Source organism: Anguilla anguilla, chromosome 16, assembly GCF_013347855.1.
Source record: "Anguilla anguilla isolate fAngAng1 chromosome 16, fAngAng1.pri, whole genome shotgun sequence".
NCBI lineage: Eukaryota > Metazoa > Chordata > Actinopteri > Anguilliformes > Anguillidae > Anguilla > Anguilla anguilla.
This window is the reverse complement of record NC_049216.1, coordinates 33,962,264-33,977,164: the sequence shown is the minus strand read 5'-3', so window position 1 is coordinate 33,977,164 and position 14,901 is coordinate 33,962,264. Positions and strand designations below refer to the sequence as shown.

At 42.3% G+C, this 14,901-nt stretch overlaps 1 protein-coding gene across 4 annotated transcripts; it reads right to left on the bottom strand.

The window, feature by feature from the left end:
• Positions 1 to 1,311: 1,311 nt before the first annotated feature.
• On the bottom strand, positions 1,312 to 8,279 carry LOC118214951. 4 transcript variants are annotated; one of them, XM_035395261.1, is made up of 6 exons: positions 7,775 to 8,279; positions 6,647 to 6,741; positions 6,321 to 6,401; positions 4,330 to 4,387; positions 3,453 to 3,637; positions 1,312 to 2,574 (listed from the first exon to the last, which is right to left on the bottom strand). In XM_035395261.1, the coding sequence occupies exons 4-6, from the start codon at positions 4,373 to 4,375 to the stop codon at positions 1,708 to 1,710; spliced, it is 1,098 nt and encodes a 365-aa protein (XP_035251152.1). In that variant the 5' UTR covers positions 4,376 to 4,387; positions 6,321 to 6,401; positions 6,647 to 6,741; positions 7,775 to 8,279; the 3' UTR covers positions 1,312 to 1,707. The 4 variants fall into 4 exon arrangements, with proteins under 4 accessions (XP_035251152.1, XP_035251150.1, XP_035251151.1 ...); XM_035395259.1 differs by lacking the exon at positions 7,775 to 8,279 and adding an exon at positions 7,313 to 7,373; XM_035395260.1 differs by lacking the exon at positions 7,775 to 8,279 and adding an exon at positions 7,271 to 7,352.
• Positions 8,280 to 14,901: the final 6,622 nt, after the last annotated feature.

The following is a 14,901-nucleotide window of genomic DNA, read 5'->3' as shown; positions in this document are numbered from 1 at the left end:
AGAACCCAACACAGAACCGGGTCCACTCCTCGCACGGCCAGCCCTCCGGCCGTGACTCAATGACATCATCGGATCACCTGAGATCTCCCCGGAAACGCCGCTGAAAGCAAGGGCGCTGAACTTCAGTGGTTACGGAAAGGGGAGGACAACTCCGTGGAGCCATAGGGGCACGAAGGTCCCAAAAACCAATGGTGGCAAAAGGAGGCGTACCTGCCCGTTAGTGAACCACACGAAAAAAAATGAGGAAAACTTCCCACATTGAGCAGCTGAGCTGAGAGTCCTGCTTTCGTTTTTTTTCAACCAGTTAATTTAAACGGGATGGCATTAAACTGGAAAGACACAAAACCTGCAGCTGTGATTGGATTCAGTCCACCAGCTGAAAGGTTAATTCAGGTTTAACTCCAGTCCTGGAGGGCCGCAGCGTATGCAGGTTTAACTCCAGTCCTGGAGGGCCGCAGTACCTGCAGGTTTAACTCCAGTCCTGGAGGGCCGCACTGTCTGCAGGTTTAACTCCAGTCCTGGAGGGCTGCAGTGTCTGCAGGTTTAATTCCAGTCCTGGAGGGCTGCAGTGTCTGCAGGTTTAACTCCAGTCCTGGAGGGCTGCAGTGCCTGCAGGTTTAACTCCAGTCCTGGAGGGCCGCAGTGCCTGCAGGTTTAACTCCAGTCCTGGAGGGCCGCAGTGCCTGCAGGTTTAACTCCAGTCCTGGAGGGCCGCAGTGCCTGCAGGTTTAACTCCAGTCCTGGAGGGCCGCAGTGCCTGCAGGTTTAACTCCAGTCCTGGAGGGCCGCAGTGCCTGCAGGTTTAACTCCAGTCCTGGAGGGCCGCAGTGTCTGCAGGTTTAACTCCAGTCCTGGAGGGCTGCAGTGTCTGCAGGTTTAACTCCAGTCCTGGAGGGCTGCAGTGTCTGCAGGTTTAACTCCAGTCCTGGAGGGCTGCAGCATCTGCAGGTTTAACTCCAGTCCTGGAGGGCTGCAGTGACTGCAGGTTTAACTCCAGTCCTGGAGGGCCGCAGTGACTGCAGGTTTAACTCCAGTCCTGGAGGGCCGCAGTGACTGCAGGTTTAACTCCAGTCCTGGAGGGCCGCAGCGTCTGCAGGTTTAACTCCAGTCCTGGAGGGCCGCAGTGTCTGCAGGTTTAACTCCAGTCCTGGAGGGCCGCAGTGTCTGCAGATTTAACTCCAGTCCTGGAGGGCCGCAGTGCCTGCAGGTTTAACTCCAGTCCTGGAGGGCCGTAGTGTCTGCAGGTTTAACTCCAGTCCTGGAGGGCCGCAGTGCCTGCAGGTTTAACTCCAGTCCTGGAGGGGGCGCAGTGCCTGCAGGTTTAACTCCAGTCCTGGAGGGCCGCAGTGTCTGCAGGTTTAACTCCAGTCCTGGAGGGGGCGCTGTGCCTGCAGGTTTAGCTCCAGTCCTGGAGGTTTCCAGCAGCCAATTTCTGCCCTGAAGACCAAGTGTTTGCAGTGGACAGTAACAAGCAGACACCGCTGCACCGAAACACACTGAGAACAGAAATCAGCCACCACAGCCCTCCAGGACCGGAGACAAACCTGCAAGCATGTACTCGACAAGAACTTAAAAAAAAAAAACAAAATAAAAATACAGCAAGCCTCCAGTTTTTCCTGGTGGAAAAAAAAAACTAAAATGAGAGCACTGCACACCGTGGGCCCAGGGGGCTACAGTAAGGGGGAGAGGTGGGGGTTTGTGTAAGGACTAGGTCCAGGCCACCCTGCGGGAGATGGCCACCTTGAAGCACTCGGGGTCCACGTCGGCGCCGGGCCGCAGCGCCCTCTCCAGGCCGACCAGCACGTCCTGGTGGCCCTCCTCGATGTTGAGCGGGTAGCGGGAGCGCAGCAGCTCGTAGGCCGCCAGCAGCCGCATGTTCTGCCGCACCATCAGGTACTGGATGACGCAGGTGGGCGCCAGCGAGTGGCCGTCGCGGCAGTGCACCAGCACGCGCTTCCGCTTGCCCGCCGACGCGTCGATGCACTCGTTGATGTCCTGGAAGCAGCGCTGCCCGGAGTCCGACAGGTCGCCGATGTCCACCTTCAGGCGGGACCAGGTGTGGCGGGCGCCGCGCGAGCAGGTGCAGGGGATCAGCCGCAGGCCGCTCTCGCCCGGCAGGCTGCTCATGTCCACGATGCTGTCGATGTTGTTGCGGCACAGCGTGCGCCCGCTGTACGCCGCGTTCAGGTTGCCCACGTAGATGTAGTCCGTCACCTTGGAGATGAAGGGCTCCGCGTAGTGGAAGTGCTCGGCCTGCGGCGCCGGCTTGGCGTCCGGAGGCTCCTCCCCCTTGGCGGAGGCCCCGCCCCCGGCCCCGCCCCGGCGGGTGTACTTGCGCAGCTTCTTGGAGCCGGAGCGGGACGGCGGGTTGGAGTCGGACTCGGAGCTGCTGTTCCAGGGGGGCGAGAAGAGGGCGAAGCGGCTGGAGGAGCGGCTCTTGGTGAGGGGCTCCACGGGGCTGGGGAGGCCCCCCGAGCTGGAGGCGGGGGTGGAGCCGACGGAGGCGCAGAAGAGGGAGGCGCGCTCCAGGGACCCGGTGCTGCTGGCTGCCCCGGCGCTGTGGGCCTGCTCCATCTACACACAGGCACAGGTATGAATACAGGCATATTCACATGCACACAGGTATGAACATATGCACGCACACACACACACACACACAGATACAGGTATAAACATGAGGATATATACACACACACACACACACAGGCACAGGTATAAACATGAGGATACACACACACACACACACACACACACACACACAGGCACAGGTATGAATACAGGCATATTCACATGCACACAGGTATGAACATATGCACGCACACACACACACACACACAGATACAGATATAAACATGAGGATATATACACACACACACACACACAGGCACAGGTATAAACATGAGGATACACACACACACACACACACACACACACACACACACACACACACACACACAGGCACAGGTATGAATATAGGCATATTCACATGCACACAGGTATGAACACATGCACGTGCGCGAGCGCACACACACACACAGGTATAAACATGAGGATACACACACACACACACACACACACACACACACACAGGTATAAACATGAGGATACACACACACACACACACACACACACATGCACAGAGGTATGAACACAGGCATATACACATGCACACACGCACTTTCAAAATTGAATTTTGACTCAGACTAAACTTAATTTGTGTCTGTCACACTGGCCCAATAAAATTTATTTTGGTATTATTTTTTATTATTATTTTTTTATTTTTTAAATAAATATTATTAATATTTATTTATTATTTTTTAAAAGTTTATTTGGTTTTAAAAACTAAAACTGTGGTGTTAGTTTGTCCTGCATTTACACCACTTAAAAAACCACGGAACACCCCAATCGATGACACCCAGGCTGGAGTCCCCAGGGGAGCACGGGCGACCCACCTGAGCTTTCAGGTTGTTCTTCCACTCCTGCGTCTCCAGGGCTTTGAAGCGGCCGTTGCTGTCGGAGGAGATGGACAGGCAGAGGGGCCGGTGCATCCGGGGGGGGAGCTGGGGGGTCAGCGCCATGGCGACCCGCCGGGCTTCCAGCTGCTCGTTCCTACTCATCATCAGGTCTGGACAGGAACCTGCAAAGGGCCCCAAAACATCATGAGCACCCAGTGTTAAGGCAGCCTTACAGGGGCTTCAAAACACCTTGAGGCCCCATGTTAAAGCAGCCTTACAGGGGACCCAAAACACCATGAGGCCCCATGTTAAAGCAGCCTTACAGGGGACCCATGTTACTGGTGTCTTACAGGGGCCACAAAACACCTTGAGAGCCCTGTGTTAATGGTGCCTTACAAGGGACTAAAAACACCTTGAAGCCCCATGATAATGGAGCCTTACAGGGGCCACAAAACACCTTGAGGTCCCATGTTAACGGAGCCTTACATGACCCAGAAACAACATCAAAAGGAGCCTGACACAGGTTCACTTAATCAGCTCCTGTCTGAGCAGCGACACAAATGACGGTCCTCAAGGGTGGAAAAACAGCAGCGATCAGGCCGCCCAATTAAGCGCACGAGCGCCACTCAACACCGCCAACGCGAGGAGCGCAACAAAAGAGCGGGAGATTCATTAGCAGCTAGCTGCAAATTTTATGCTGAGCCTTCCTTCTCCTGGCCATCGCTCTTGAAGTACTTAAACAACCCTGAGGCAATAACTATAACAGGTTATGGTTAGACAGAAAGGGTACAAGGACCGGCGGTCTTGACAAAAGTGGGGCTCCAAATGTACTCGGTCCGGAGCCGGATCGGTTAGGGCCTTCGACGATGTTTACCTTCGTTTAACTGTGTCTGTTCATTGTCTTCTGTACAGGGTTCCATGTCAGCACACAGCTGTATGTTCAACACAGAGCACAAGGTAAACCAACATGGCACAACAGCGTTTTAAAAAAAATAAATATTCATAATCACAATCTTATCAACATTCACGTCTTACGCACAACATATTTTTTCCTATTATTTTTGCCCTGCTGCAGGGGTGGGTAAGGAAGGTGATCAGTTTCTGGGTTTCGTGCCGACTTCTGTTTCCACGTAGTAAATTAGCCCAAAGAATGTAGTAAATGATACGTTAGCTGAAGACTGTTACTGTGTCCCAACATTAAATATCTTATGCTGGTCTAACTGTACACAATAAGTGTGTTCAGCTAATTAGCCATTTTTCCAGTGTCATTGGTGACACCGGCCCAACAGGAACGAATTGGCCGCCCCTGTCCTACTGTTTTACACGTTTTGTGATATAAATACGGCTCAACTAAACCTGCATACTTAACACACCACAATCAGGGTTAGGGCAGGCGTTACCCACAATACCCGCGACACTGGAGCACCAAAACGCACTCCGGCTGCCTAAGGACAGCTGGCATCCATTTTGTTTTGTTCTGTGTCTGGGAGTGACTTTTCTTAAGACTTAAGATTTTGTTTTGTAGCTGTGTTATTGAGAGCAAACATTCACATCTGCCATTTCAATTGCTGACCCCTTGCTTTTCTCTTTGAATTTTGGATTCTTTTCCATGAAGCTTCTAAATGAATAGTTCTCGCCTCCAGTTTCAATATGCATTTCACAATTAATTCATGCCTTCCATTAATCAGTATCCTGCAAGATCAATCAATCAAATTTTATTTGTATAGCGTATTCTACAGCAGTTGTCACAATACGATTTACAGACAACCCTGGCCTAAACCCCCACAGGAGCAAGCCTAAGGCGACAGTGGCAAGGAAAAACTCCCTGTGGCAGATGGGAAGAAACCTTGGAAGGAACCAGGCTCAAGGGGGAAACCCATCCTCCTCTGGTCACTGTCATAGCTACTGCTTGTATTTTTTCCATAGACTGCGTTGTTGCCGTTCTCGTTGTTAGTGTTAATCGGTTTAACCTTCAGGGTCCAAGTTGAACTATGCGGTTGTTCCCTGCACTTGGACCGGTACTTCTCTCTAGGGGTTTCGTCATACTTGTTCCTGGTTATGGTTATACACTTTGTTGTACGTCGCTCTGGATAAGAGCGTCTGCCAAATGCCTGTAATGTAATGTAATGGTCGGCTCAGGGTGCCGAGTGGTGACCAACATGTCAGTCAGTTTCAAGTCAGATAAAGTCAATGGATCAACAGAACAGTGAATTTTTAAAGCTTCCTTATTAGCTCATAATTAACACTTCTTATGACTTAACGCAAGAAAACAAAATTACTTTGGGTCCCTTTGGCTTTTTAACCAAGTTACATGCAATACAACTCCACTGTTTAGACCTATAGCCTCAGTTAACACATTCCAGAAGAAGAAAAAAAGTTGGATTATCTGAATATTGCTCTCAGTAAGCAGAATAACATATGGTGAGATGCTGGCAAATCTGCAACATCACAAGCAATGACGTCGCATAACAGACTATGAGGGTTCGCAGCTCGCGCAACATAACAAGGGCCATATTGCATACAGTCCGGTTAAACATTAACATCAAAGACTCCGTGGAGCCAAAAGGCTAAATAGAGATTAACCAGACAAAAAGAAAAATATCAATGTTTGCAGGGGAGTTACTGTTAGGACAGATAAGATAGTGTGTCCATATGTAAACTGGATTATTTTTCTATGTCCGTAAACATTAGCGCCACCTGCTCTGTAAAATCTGCTCACGTTGCCCCAGTTCCAATCGCGCGGAGCCCTTTCTTGTTTCTGATACTTTAAATTGAACTTTTTTTCCACAGAGCCTGGAGGCCCGGTTATAGCTCTGACAAAAAAAAAAGAGTTAAATTCACCGGAGGGAGGGAAAAACATCTTACCTGCAGCACATTCTGAAGGAAACGCCGATCGTAAATAATCGTGAAACTTGAAGGTGCCTTGAAGATGTTTTCCAATCATTCCTTTAAGAAAGCAAAACAGAAAAATAACAATAACAAACTACCATTCACAACAATCGGGGTCAACATTTACGGTTTAATGTGCATTAAACATGCAGTCGATACAGTATCTTGCAATGCAAACTCCAGGCCGAAGGTAAAAGTTTGCAATTTAGTAAATAAGCAGTTACACGCGGTGGTGCACATAACATTTTCCAACAGAACGTCAAATGAACACAAACACATCTCACAAAAAAAATCACAATTACCTGTCCTGTCGTTCTTCATGGGACTCAACTTCTTATCCAACGTATGTGCTATAGAATATTTCTCCATTTTCCCACGGATTCCATTTTCTGCCCATCTAGGAAGAAAGGAGGGGGGGTGGCAGTTCCCGTGTAATTAATAAATGCATTTCCATATCCCATACGTAGCTTTTAATACGTACAAATCACTGAAGATTTCATATTCGTCAGAGAGGTTTGCGGCATATGCACAGTCACAAATGTAAAACAACGTAACAAAAAATGGGACACCCACGCAATTTTGCAAGCAGAGGAAAAACGAACAGATTTGTGTTCAATGGAATTTCAGTCCGATTCATCACGCTTAGCTGAACAGCTACTAAAACACAGCGCTTTATAAAACACTGACGGCACTTGTATGAAACATGCAGAAAACATTTTCCATACAAATGCAGGAAGTAAAGGCTATTACTCATCACATGAACGTGAAATGCATTTTTTCCCCATCACTGCGGATCTTTCTATAAGTATAGCATCCCCTAGCCACTGAGACTGCAGCGTTTGTCCGTTTAATACTGTGCGCCCATATTACCCTTCACAATTAAAAGCGCTTTTGTAGCATGGAAGTTATCTTAAACAAGTAATCACCATAAAGTACTAATGGCTGAAAATAGCATTTTTAAAACAAACCCGTTCTCCATTCACTCGCGCTATGCAGCACCCAGCTGAGAGAAGCTCACGTGGACAATCATATTACCTCAGTAGCGCGACAAGAAGCGGGAGCTGGTAAATGTAGTCTTAAGGGTCTGAAGATTGCGCGAAGCTGTCTCGAGTCTGTGCTTGTAGTCTTCCGCATGCTATGAGTTTTAAAGTTCTGTCAAAAGGTCAGTCTGTTTTCACTTCTAATATTTGCAACATATCTTTGTCAATAACCCTTCCCAAGTTCGAATGATTGATAACTTGCAACATAATGCAAGCACGCTAAATACATGCGTCAGTGCATGTTAATTTCATTATCATCATCATTATTATTATTGTTATATTGTTTATTATTTTATATTTTATTTAGTAGCTGTAGTAATATTGCATAATATTGTATCTCACATACAACACAGCTAAATTATTCCTCAACCCTAGATCAGTTTGGCTCACCTTTGGGTATTTGTGAATAATCGCGGGCCGTGTTCCGCGTTGTCTCATGCTTCATCAGTCCATTTGGCGTCCCAGGTAGGCTACACCGCTCGCTCTTTTGGGAACTGAGGAACTGCCGAGGGCAACCCCGGTATTTGCCTGGTCAACGGCGTGCTCCAACTGGACAGCCTCAACAGGTAGCCTATCTTGGTAATATGTGCACATTCTGATGTCACGACTAAACACGTCCCTACAAGGATCTGAATGTCCTTTAACAAAACCTCAGCAACATCAAATGATGTCAGCAACTGCCAGGACATCATTTGATGTTAATCAAATACACTGATGAGGAATGACGGGAAGTGTGGGGCGGGGCGGCAAGGGTAGTGTGAATCGTGACTGCAACGCGAGGTCACCGGCAGCAGGCTTCTCGTGAGAGACCTGGCGCGTGTGGGTGACGCCGTTGAAAGGATCAAAGCGGTTAGCTGTTTTGACAGCCAGCGAGCAGGGCCTGCTGCTCGGAAAAATCAATTTACTGCACACCGGTGACATGGCAACCAGCGGCGCCTCGTGGGTTTCAAAGAGAGGAGACTGCAAACCGACCTTTAAACTGCCCCCCCCCATTTTCAAATGGTGCCGAGTTACAGGGGCAAAAGATAAAGGGGAAGAAAATAAAAACTGTTCTCTCAGTGAATTTAAACTTATCGTAAAGGAGCTGGAAACAGATTCGGTTTGAAATTGCAAACGTTTAAGCTGTAATTTGATTGCTTTTTGCACTTGATTGTATTTTTGCACATTCTGCGTGTCCTTGTTCTTTTTGTATGCTTTTGAGTTGTATCATCAGAAACTAAATATGTTGCCCTTCATGTCCAGGTCTGTCTTGTAAAAGAGATTTACCTCAATGGGACTAACCCGGTAAAATAAGAAATTAAATATTTATAAAATTTTTCCAAGCAATAAATAATTTAAAAACAACCAATCAAATTTTACTATCTGTAAAGCCATGCCTATTAGCACCGTTTAATGAAAATTTTAAAACATATTGTAACTCATTCCAGGTGCGAGGAGCACAAAATTGAAAAGCGATTTTGCCTAATTGTGTTTTAGCATGTGGAATTTGAAGTCTGACCCAGTCTTGAGTTCTTGTATGATGGCCACCAGTATTCCATTCTAGCCTTCTCAGTGCAATGCACGCGCTGTTGATTCTGAATTCAGCCACCGGTTCTTCCGTCCGCTACTACTGCTGCGATAGAGAACAGCGTTAATTACAATGAATGAGACACGGAAACCATTGTCCAACAACTTCGCAAATAAGCCGAGCCATGACAGCACATTTTGCTGGTTGGATTTTGTTCCCGAATTTGGAAAATCTCATTATAATAATATATTATCAGCATTGGAAAATAGTGGTGAACATGGTGAAATATCTGCAAACAAGTTTCAGCGAATCACGGAGAGAAAACCTGCAGCGTACAGTTCAAAATTATAACCTCAGAAATTGGCAAAATCTTATAAAAGAAGTTGATTCATGACGATGACATGTTTTTAAAAAGTTAAGTCGTTTAGTCCTACCCCACACTCAATAACTGTATTAAACAAAATATCAACAAAACAAACATATTTCTAAATGAGACTGCATAGTACGAGCAAGGAAAACACCATTCAGTCTGGTCTGGTAGGTACGTACACATGATACTAAAGATTTTGGTTAATTGAAAAATGTTAATAAACCAATGTTGTAACCTTTCTTCAAGCTGCTGAACACAACCGTAAACTTGCCTCAACCCTCAGACTTACCGTTTTCCTAACCCTAACCCTAGTTTGAGCCCTAAACGCTAATTGAAGCCATTGGTACCTTTGAAAGCATCAGAAAACCCATTTAAAATTGATGGAAAATAAGGTATATATCATGGATACATTCATACAAATGGAAAATAATATGTTTGAGGTCATTTAAAAAACAAAAATATTTTCCCTAAAAAAATATGCATTTATTTCACATATTGTATGGTCATAGGTACACATGCTACTATAGAGACAATTTATGTTCATTCAAAATCATCAACAAACCCATGTCCTTACCTTTCTTCAAGCTGCTGAACACAACCGTAAACTTGCCTCAATCCTCAGACTTACCGTTTTCCTAACCCTAACCCTAGTTTGAGCCCTAAATCCTGATTGAAGCCATTGGTACCTTTGAAAACATCAGAAAACCTATTTAAAATTGATGGAAAACAAGGTATATATCATGGATGCATTCATACAAATGAAAAATAATATGTTTGAGGTCATTTAAAAAACAAAAATATTTTCCCTAAAAAAATATGCATTTATTTCACATATTGTATGGTCATAGGTACACATGCTACTATAGAGACAATTTTTTGTTCATTCAAAATCATCAACAAACCCATGTCCTTATCTTTCTTCAAGCTGCTGAACACAACCGTAAACTTGCCTCAACCCTCAGACTTACCGTTTTCCTAACCCTAACCCTAGTTTGAGCCCTAAACGCTAATTGAAGCCATTGGTACCTTTGAAAGCATCAGAAAACCCATTTAAAATTGATGGAAAATAAGGTATATATCATGGATACATTCATACAAATGCAAAATAATATGTTTGAGGTCATTTAAAAAACAAAAATATTTTCCCTAAAAAAATATGCATTTATTTCACATATTGTATGGTCATAGGTACACATGCTACTATAGAGACAATTTTTTGTTCATTCAAAATCAGCAACAAACCCATGTCCTTACCTTTCTTCAAGCTGCTGAACACAACCGTAAACTTGCCTCAACCCTCAGACTTACAGTTTTCCTAACCCTAACCCTAGTTTGAGCCCGAAACCCTAATTGAAGCCATTGGTACCTTTGAAAACATCAGAAAACCCATTTAAAATTGATGGAAAACAAGGTATATATCATGGATACATTCATACAAATGCAAAATAATATGTTTGAGGTCATTTAAAAAACAAAAATATTTTCCCTAAAAAATATGCATTTATTTCACATATTGTATGGTCATAGGGACACATGCTACTATAGAGACAATTTTTTGTTCATTCAAAATCATCAACAAACACATGTCCTTATCTTTCTTCAAGCTGCTGAACACAACCGTAAACTTGCCTCAATCCTCAGACTTACCGTTTTCCTAACCCTAACCCTAGTTTGAGCCCTAAATCCTAATTGAAGCCATTGGTACCTTTGAAAACATCAGAAAACCCATTTAAAATTGATGGAAAACAAGGTATATATCATGGATGCATTCATACAAATGCAAAATAATATGTTTGAGGTCATTTAAAAAACAAAAATATTTTCCCTTAAAAAAATATGCATTTATTTCACATATTGTATGGTCATAGGTACACATGCTACTATAGAGACAATTTTTGTTCATTCAAAATCATCAACAAACCCATGTCCTTACCTTTCGTCAAGCTGCTGAACACAACCGTAAACTTGCCTCAACCCTCAGACTTACCGTTTTCCTAACCCTAACCCTAGTTTGAGCCCGAAACCCTAATTGAAGCCATTGGTACCTTTGAAAACATCAGAAAACCCATTTAAAATTGATGGAAAACAAGGTATATATCATGGATACATTCATACAAATGCAAAATAATATGTTTGAGGTCATTTAAAAAACAAAAATATTTTCCCTAAAAAATATGCATTTATTTCACATATTGTATAGTCATAGGTACACATGCTACTATAGAGACAATTTTTTGTTCATTCAAAATCATCAACAAACCCATGTCCTTATCTTTCTTCAAGCTGCTGAACACAACCGTAAACTTGCCTCAATCCTCAGACTTACCGTTTTCCTAACCCTAACCCTAGTTTGAGCCCTAAATCCTAATTGAAGCCATTGGTACCTTTGAAAGCATCAGAAAACCTATTTGAAATTGATGGAAAAAAAGGTATATATCATGGATACATTCATACAAATGCAAAATAATATGTTTGAGGTCATTTAAAAAACAAAAATATTTTCCCTAAAAAATATGCATTTATTTCACATATTGTATGGTCATAGGTACACATGCTACTATAGAGACAATTTTTTGTTCATTCAAAATCATCAACAAACCCATGTCCTTACCTTTCTTCAAGGTGCTGAACACAACCGTAAACTTGCCTCAACCCTCAGACTTACCGTTTTCCTAACCCTAACCCTAGTTTGAGCCCTAAACGCTAATTGAAGCCATTGGTACCTTTGAAAGCATCAGAAAACCCATTTAAAATTGATGGAAAATAAGGTATATATCATGGATACATTCATACAAATGGAAAATAATATGTTTGAGGTCATTTAAAAAACAAAAATATTTTCCCTAAAAAAATATGCATTTATTTCACATATTGTATGGTCATAGGTACACATGCTACTATAGAGACAATTTATGTTCATTCAAAATCATCAACAAACCCATGTCCTTACCTTTCTTCAAGCTGCTGAACACAACCGTAAACTTGCCTCAATCCTCAGACTTACCGTTTTCCTAACCCTAACCCTAGTTTGAGCCCTAAATCCTAATTGAAGCCATTGGTACCTTTGAAAACATCAGAAAACCTATTTAAAATTGATGGAAAACAAGGTATATATCATGGATGCATTCATACAAATGCAAAATAATATGTTTGAGGTCATTTAAAAAACAAAAATATTTTCCCTAAAAAAATATGCATTTATTTCACATATTGTATGGTCATAGGTACACATGCTACTATAGAGACAATTTTTTGTTCATTCAAAATCATCAACAAACCCATGTCCTTACCTTTCTTCAAGCTGCTGAACACAACCGTAAACTTGCCTCAACCCTCAGACTTACCGTTTTCCTAACCCTAACCCTAGTTTGAGCCCTAAACCCTAATTGAAGCCATTGGTACCTTTGAAAGCATCAGAAAACCTATTTAAAATTGATGGAAAACAAGGTATATATCATGGATACATTCATACAAATGGAAAATAATATGTTTGAGGTCATTTAAAAAACAAAAATATTTTCCCTAAAAAATATGCATTTATTTCACATATTGTATGGTCATAGGTACACATGCTACTATAGAGACAATTTTTTGTTCATTCAAAATCATCAACAAACCCATGTCCTTATCTTTCTTCAAGCTGCTGAACACAACCGTAAACTTGCCTCAATCCTCAGACTTACCGTTTTCCTAACCCTAACCCTAGTTTGAGCCCTAAATCCTAATTGAAGCCATTGGTACCTTTGAAAGCATCAGAAAACCTATTTAAAATTGATGGAAAACAAGGTATATATCATGGATACATTCATACAAATGAAAAATAATATGTTTGAGGTCATTTAAAAAACAAAAATATTTTCCCTAAAAAATATGCATTTATTTCACATATTGTATGGTCATAGGTACACAAGCTACTAGAGACAATTTTTTGTTCATTCAAAATCATCAACAAACCCATGTCCTTACCTTTCTTCAAGCTGCTGAACACAACCGTAAACTTGCCTCAACCCTCAGACTTACCGTTTTCCTAACCCTAACCCTAGTTTGAGCCCTAAACGCTAATTGAAGCCATTGGTACCTTTGAAAGCATCAGAAAACCCATTTAAAATTGATGGAAAACAAGGTATATATCATGGATACATTCATACAAATGAAAAATAATATGTTTGAGGTCATTTAAAAAACAGAAATATTTTCCCTAAAAAATATGCATTTATTTCACATATTGTATGGCCATAGGTACACATGCTACTATAGAGACAATTTTTTGTTCATTCAAAATCATCAACAAACCCATGTCCTTACCTTTCTTCAAGCAGCTGAACACACCCGTAAACTTGCCTCAACCCTCAGACTTACCGTTTTCCTAACCCTAACCCTAGTTTGAGCCCTAAACCCTAATTGAAGCCATTGGTACCTTTGAAAGCATCAGAAAACCTATTTAAAATTGATGGAAAACAAGGTATATATCATGGATACATTCATACAAATGCAAAATAATATGTTTGAGGTCATTTAAAAAACAGAAATATTTTCCCTAAAAAATATGCATTTATTTCACATATTGTATGGCCATAGGTACACATGCTACTATAGAGACAATTTTTTGTTCATTCAAAATCATCAACAAACCCATGTCCTTACCTTTCTTCAAGCTGCTGAACACAACCGTAAACTTGCCTCAATCCTCAGACTTACCGTTTTCCTAACCCTAATCCTAGTTTGAGCCCTAAATCCTAATTGAAGCCATTGGTACCTTTGAAAACATCAGAAAACCCATTTAAAATTGATGGAAAACAAGGTATATATCATGGATACATTCATAAAAATGCAAAATAATATGTTTGAGGTCATTTAAAAAACAAAAATATTTTCCCTAAAAAATATGCATTTATTTCACATATTGTATGGTCATAGGTACACATGCTACTATAGAGACAATTTTTTGTTCATTCAAAATCATCAACAAATCCATGTCCTTATCTTTCTTCAAGCTGCTGAACACAACCGTAAACTTGCCTCAACCCTCAGACTTACCGTTTTCCTAACCCTAACCCTAGTTTGAGCCCTAAACCCTAATTGAAGCCATTGGTACCTTTGAAAACATCAGAAAACCCATTTAAAATTGATGGAAAACAAGGTATATATCATGGATACATTCATACAAATGCAAAATAATATGTTTGAGGTCATTTAAAAAACAAAAATATTTTCCCTAAAAAATATGCATTTATTTCACATATTGTATGGTCATAGGTACACAAGCTACTAGAGACAATTTTTTGTTCATTCAAAATCATCAACAAACCCATGTCCTTACCTTTCTTCAAGCTGCTGAACACAACCGTAAACTTGCCTCAACCCTCAGACTTACCGTTTTCCTAACCCTAACCCTAGTTTGAGCCCTAAACGCTAATTGAAGCCATTGGTACCTTTGAAAGCATCAGAAAACCCATTTAAAATTGATGGAAAACAAGGTATATATCATGGATACATTCATACAAATGAAAAATAATATGTTTGAGGTCATTTAAAAAACAGAAATATTTTCCCTAAAAAATATGCATTTATTTCACATATTGTATGGCCATAGGTACACATGCTACTATAGAGACAATTTTTTGTTCATTCAAAATCATC

What these genes read in the sequence shown, in the direction of transcription:
- LOC118214951 (XM_035395261.1), bottom strand. Translation starts at nt 4,375, where the DNA reads ATGGAACCCTGTACAGAAGACAATGAACAGACACAGTTAAACGAAG. An exon ending in ACAGACACAGTTAAACGAAG is followed by an intron (nt 3,638 to 4,329) that starts GTAAACATCGTC and finishes GGCCCTTTGCAG; the next exon opens with GTTCCTGTCCAGACCTGATG. An exon ending in AGAACAACCTGAAAGCTCAG is followed by an intron (nt 2,575 to 3,452) that starts GTGGGTCGCCCG and finishes GCCTGTGTGTAG; the next exon opens with ATGGAGCAGGCCCACAGCGC.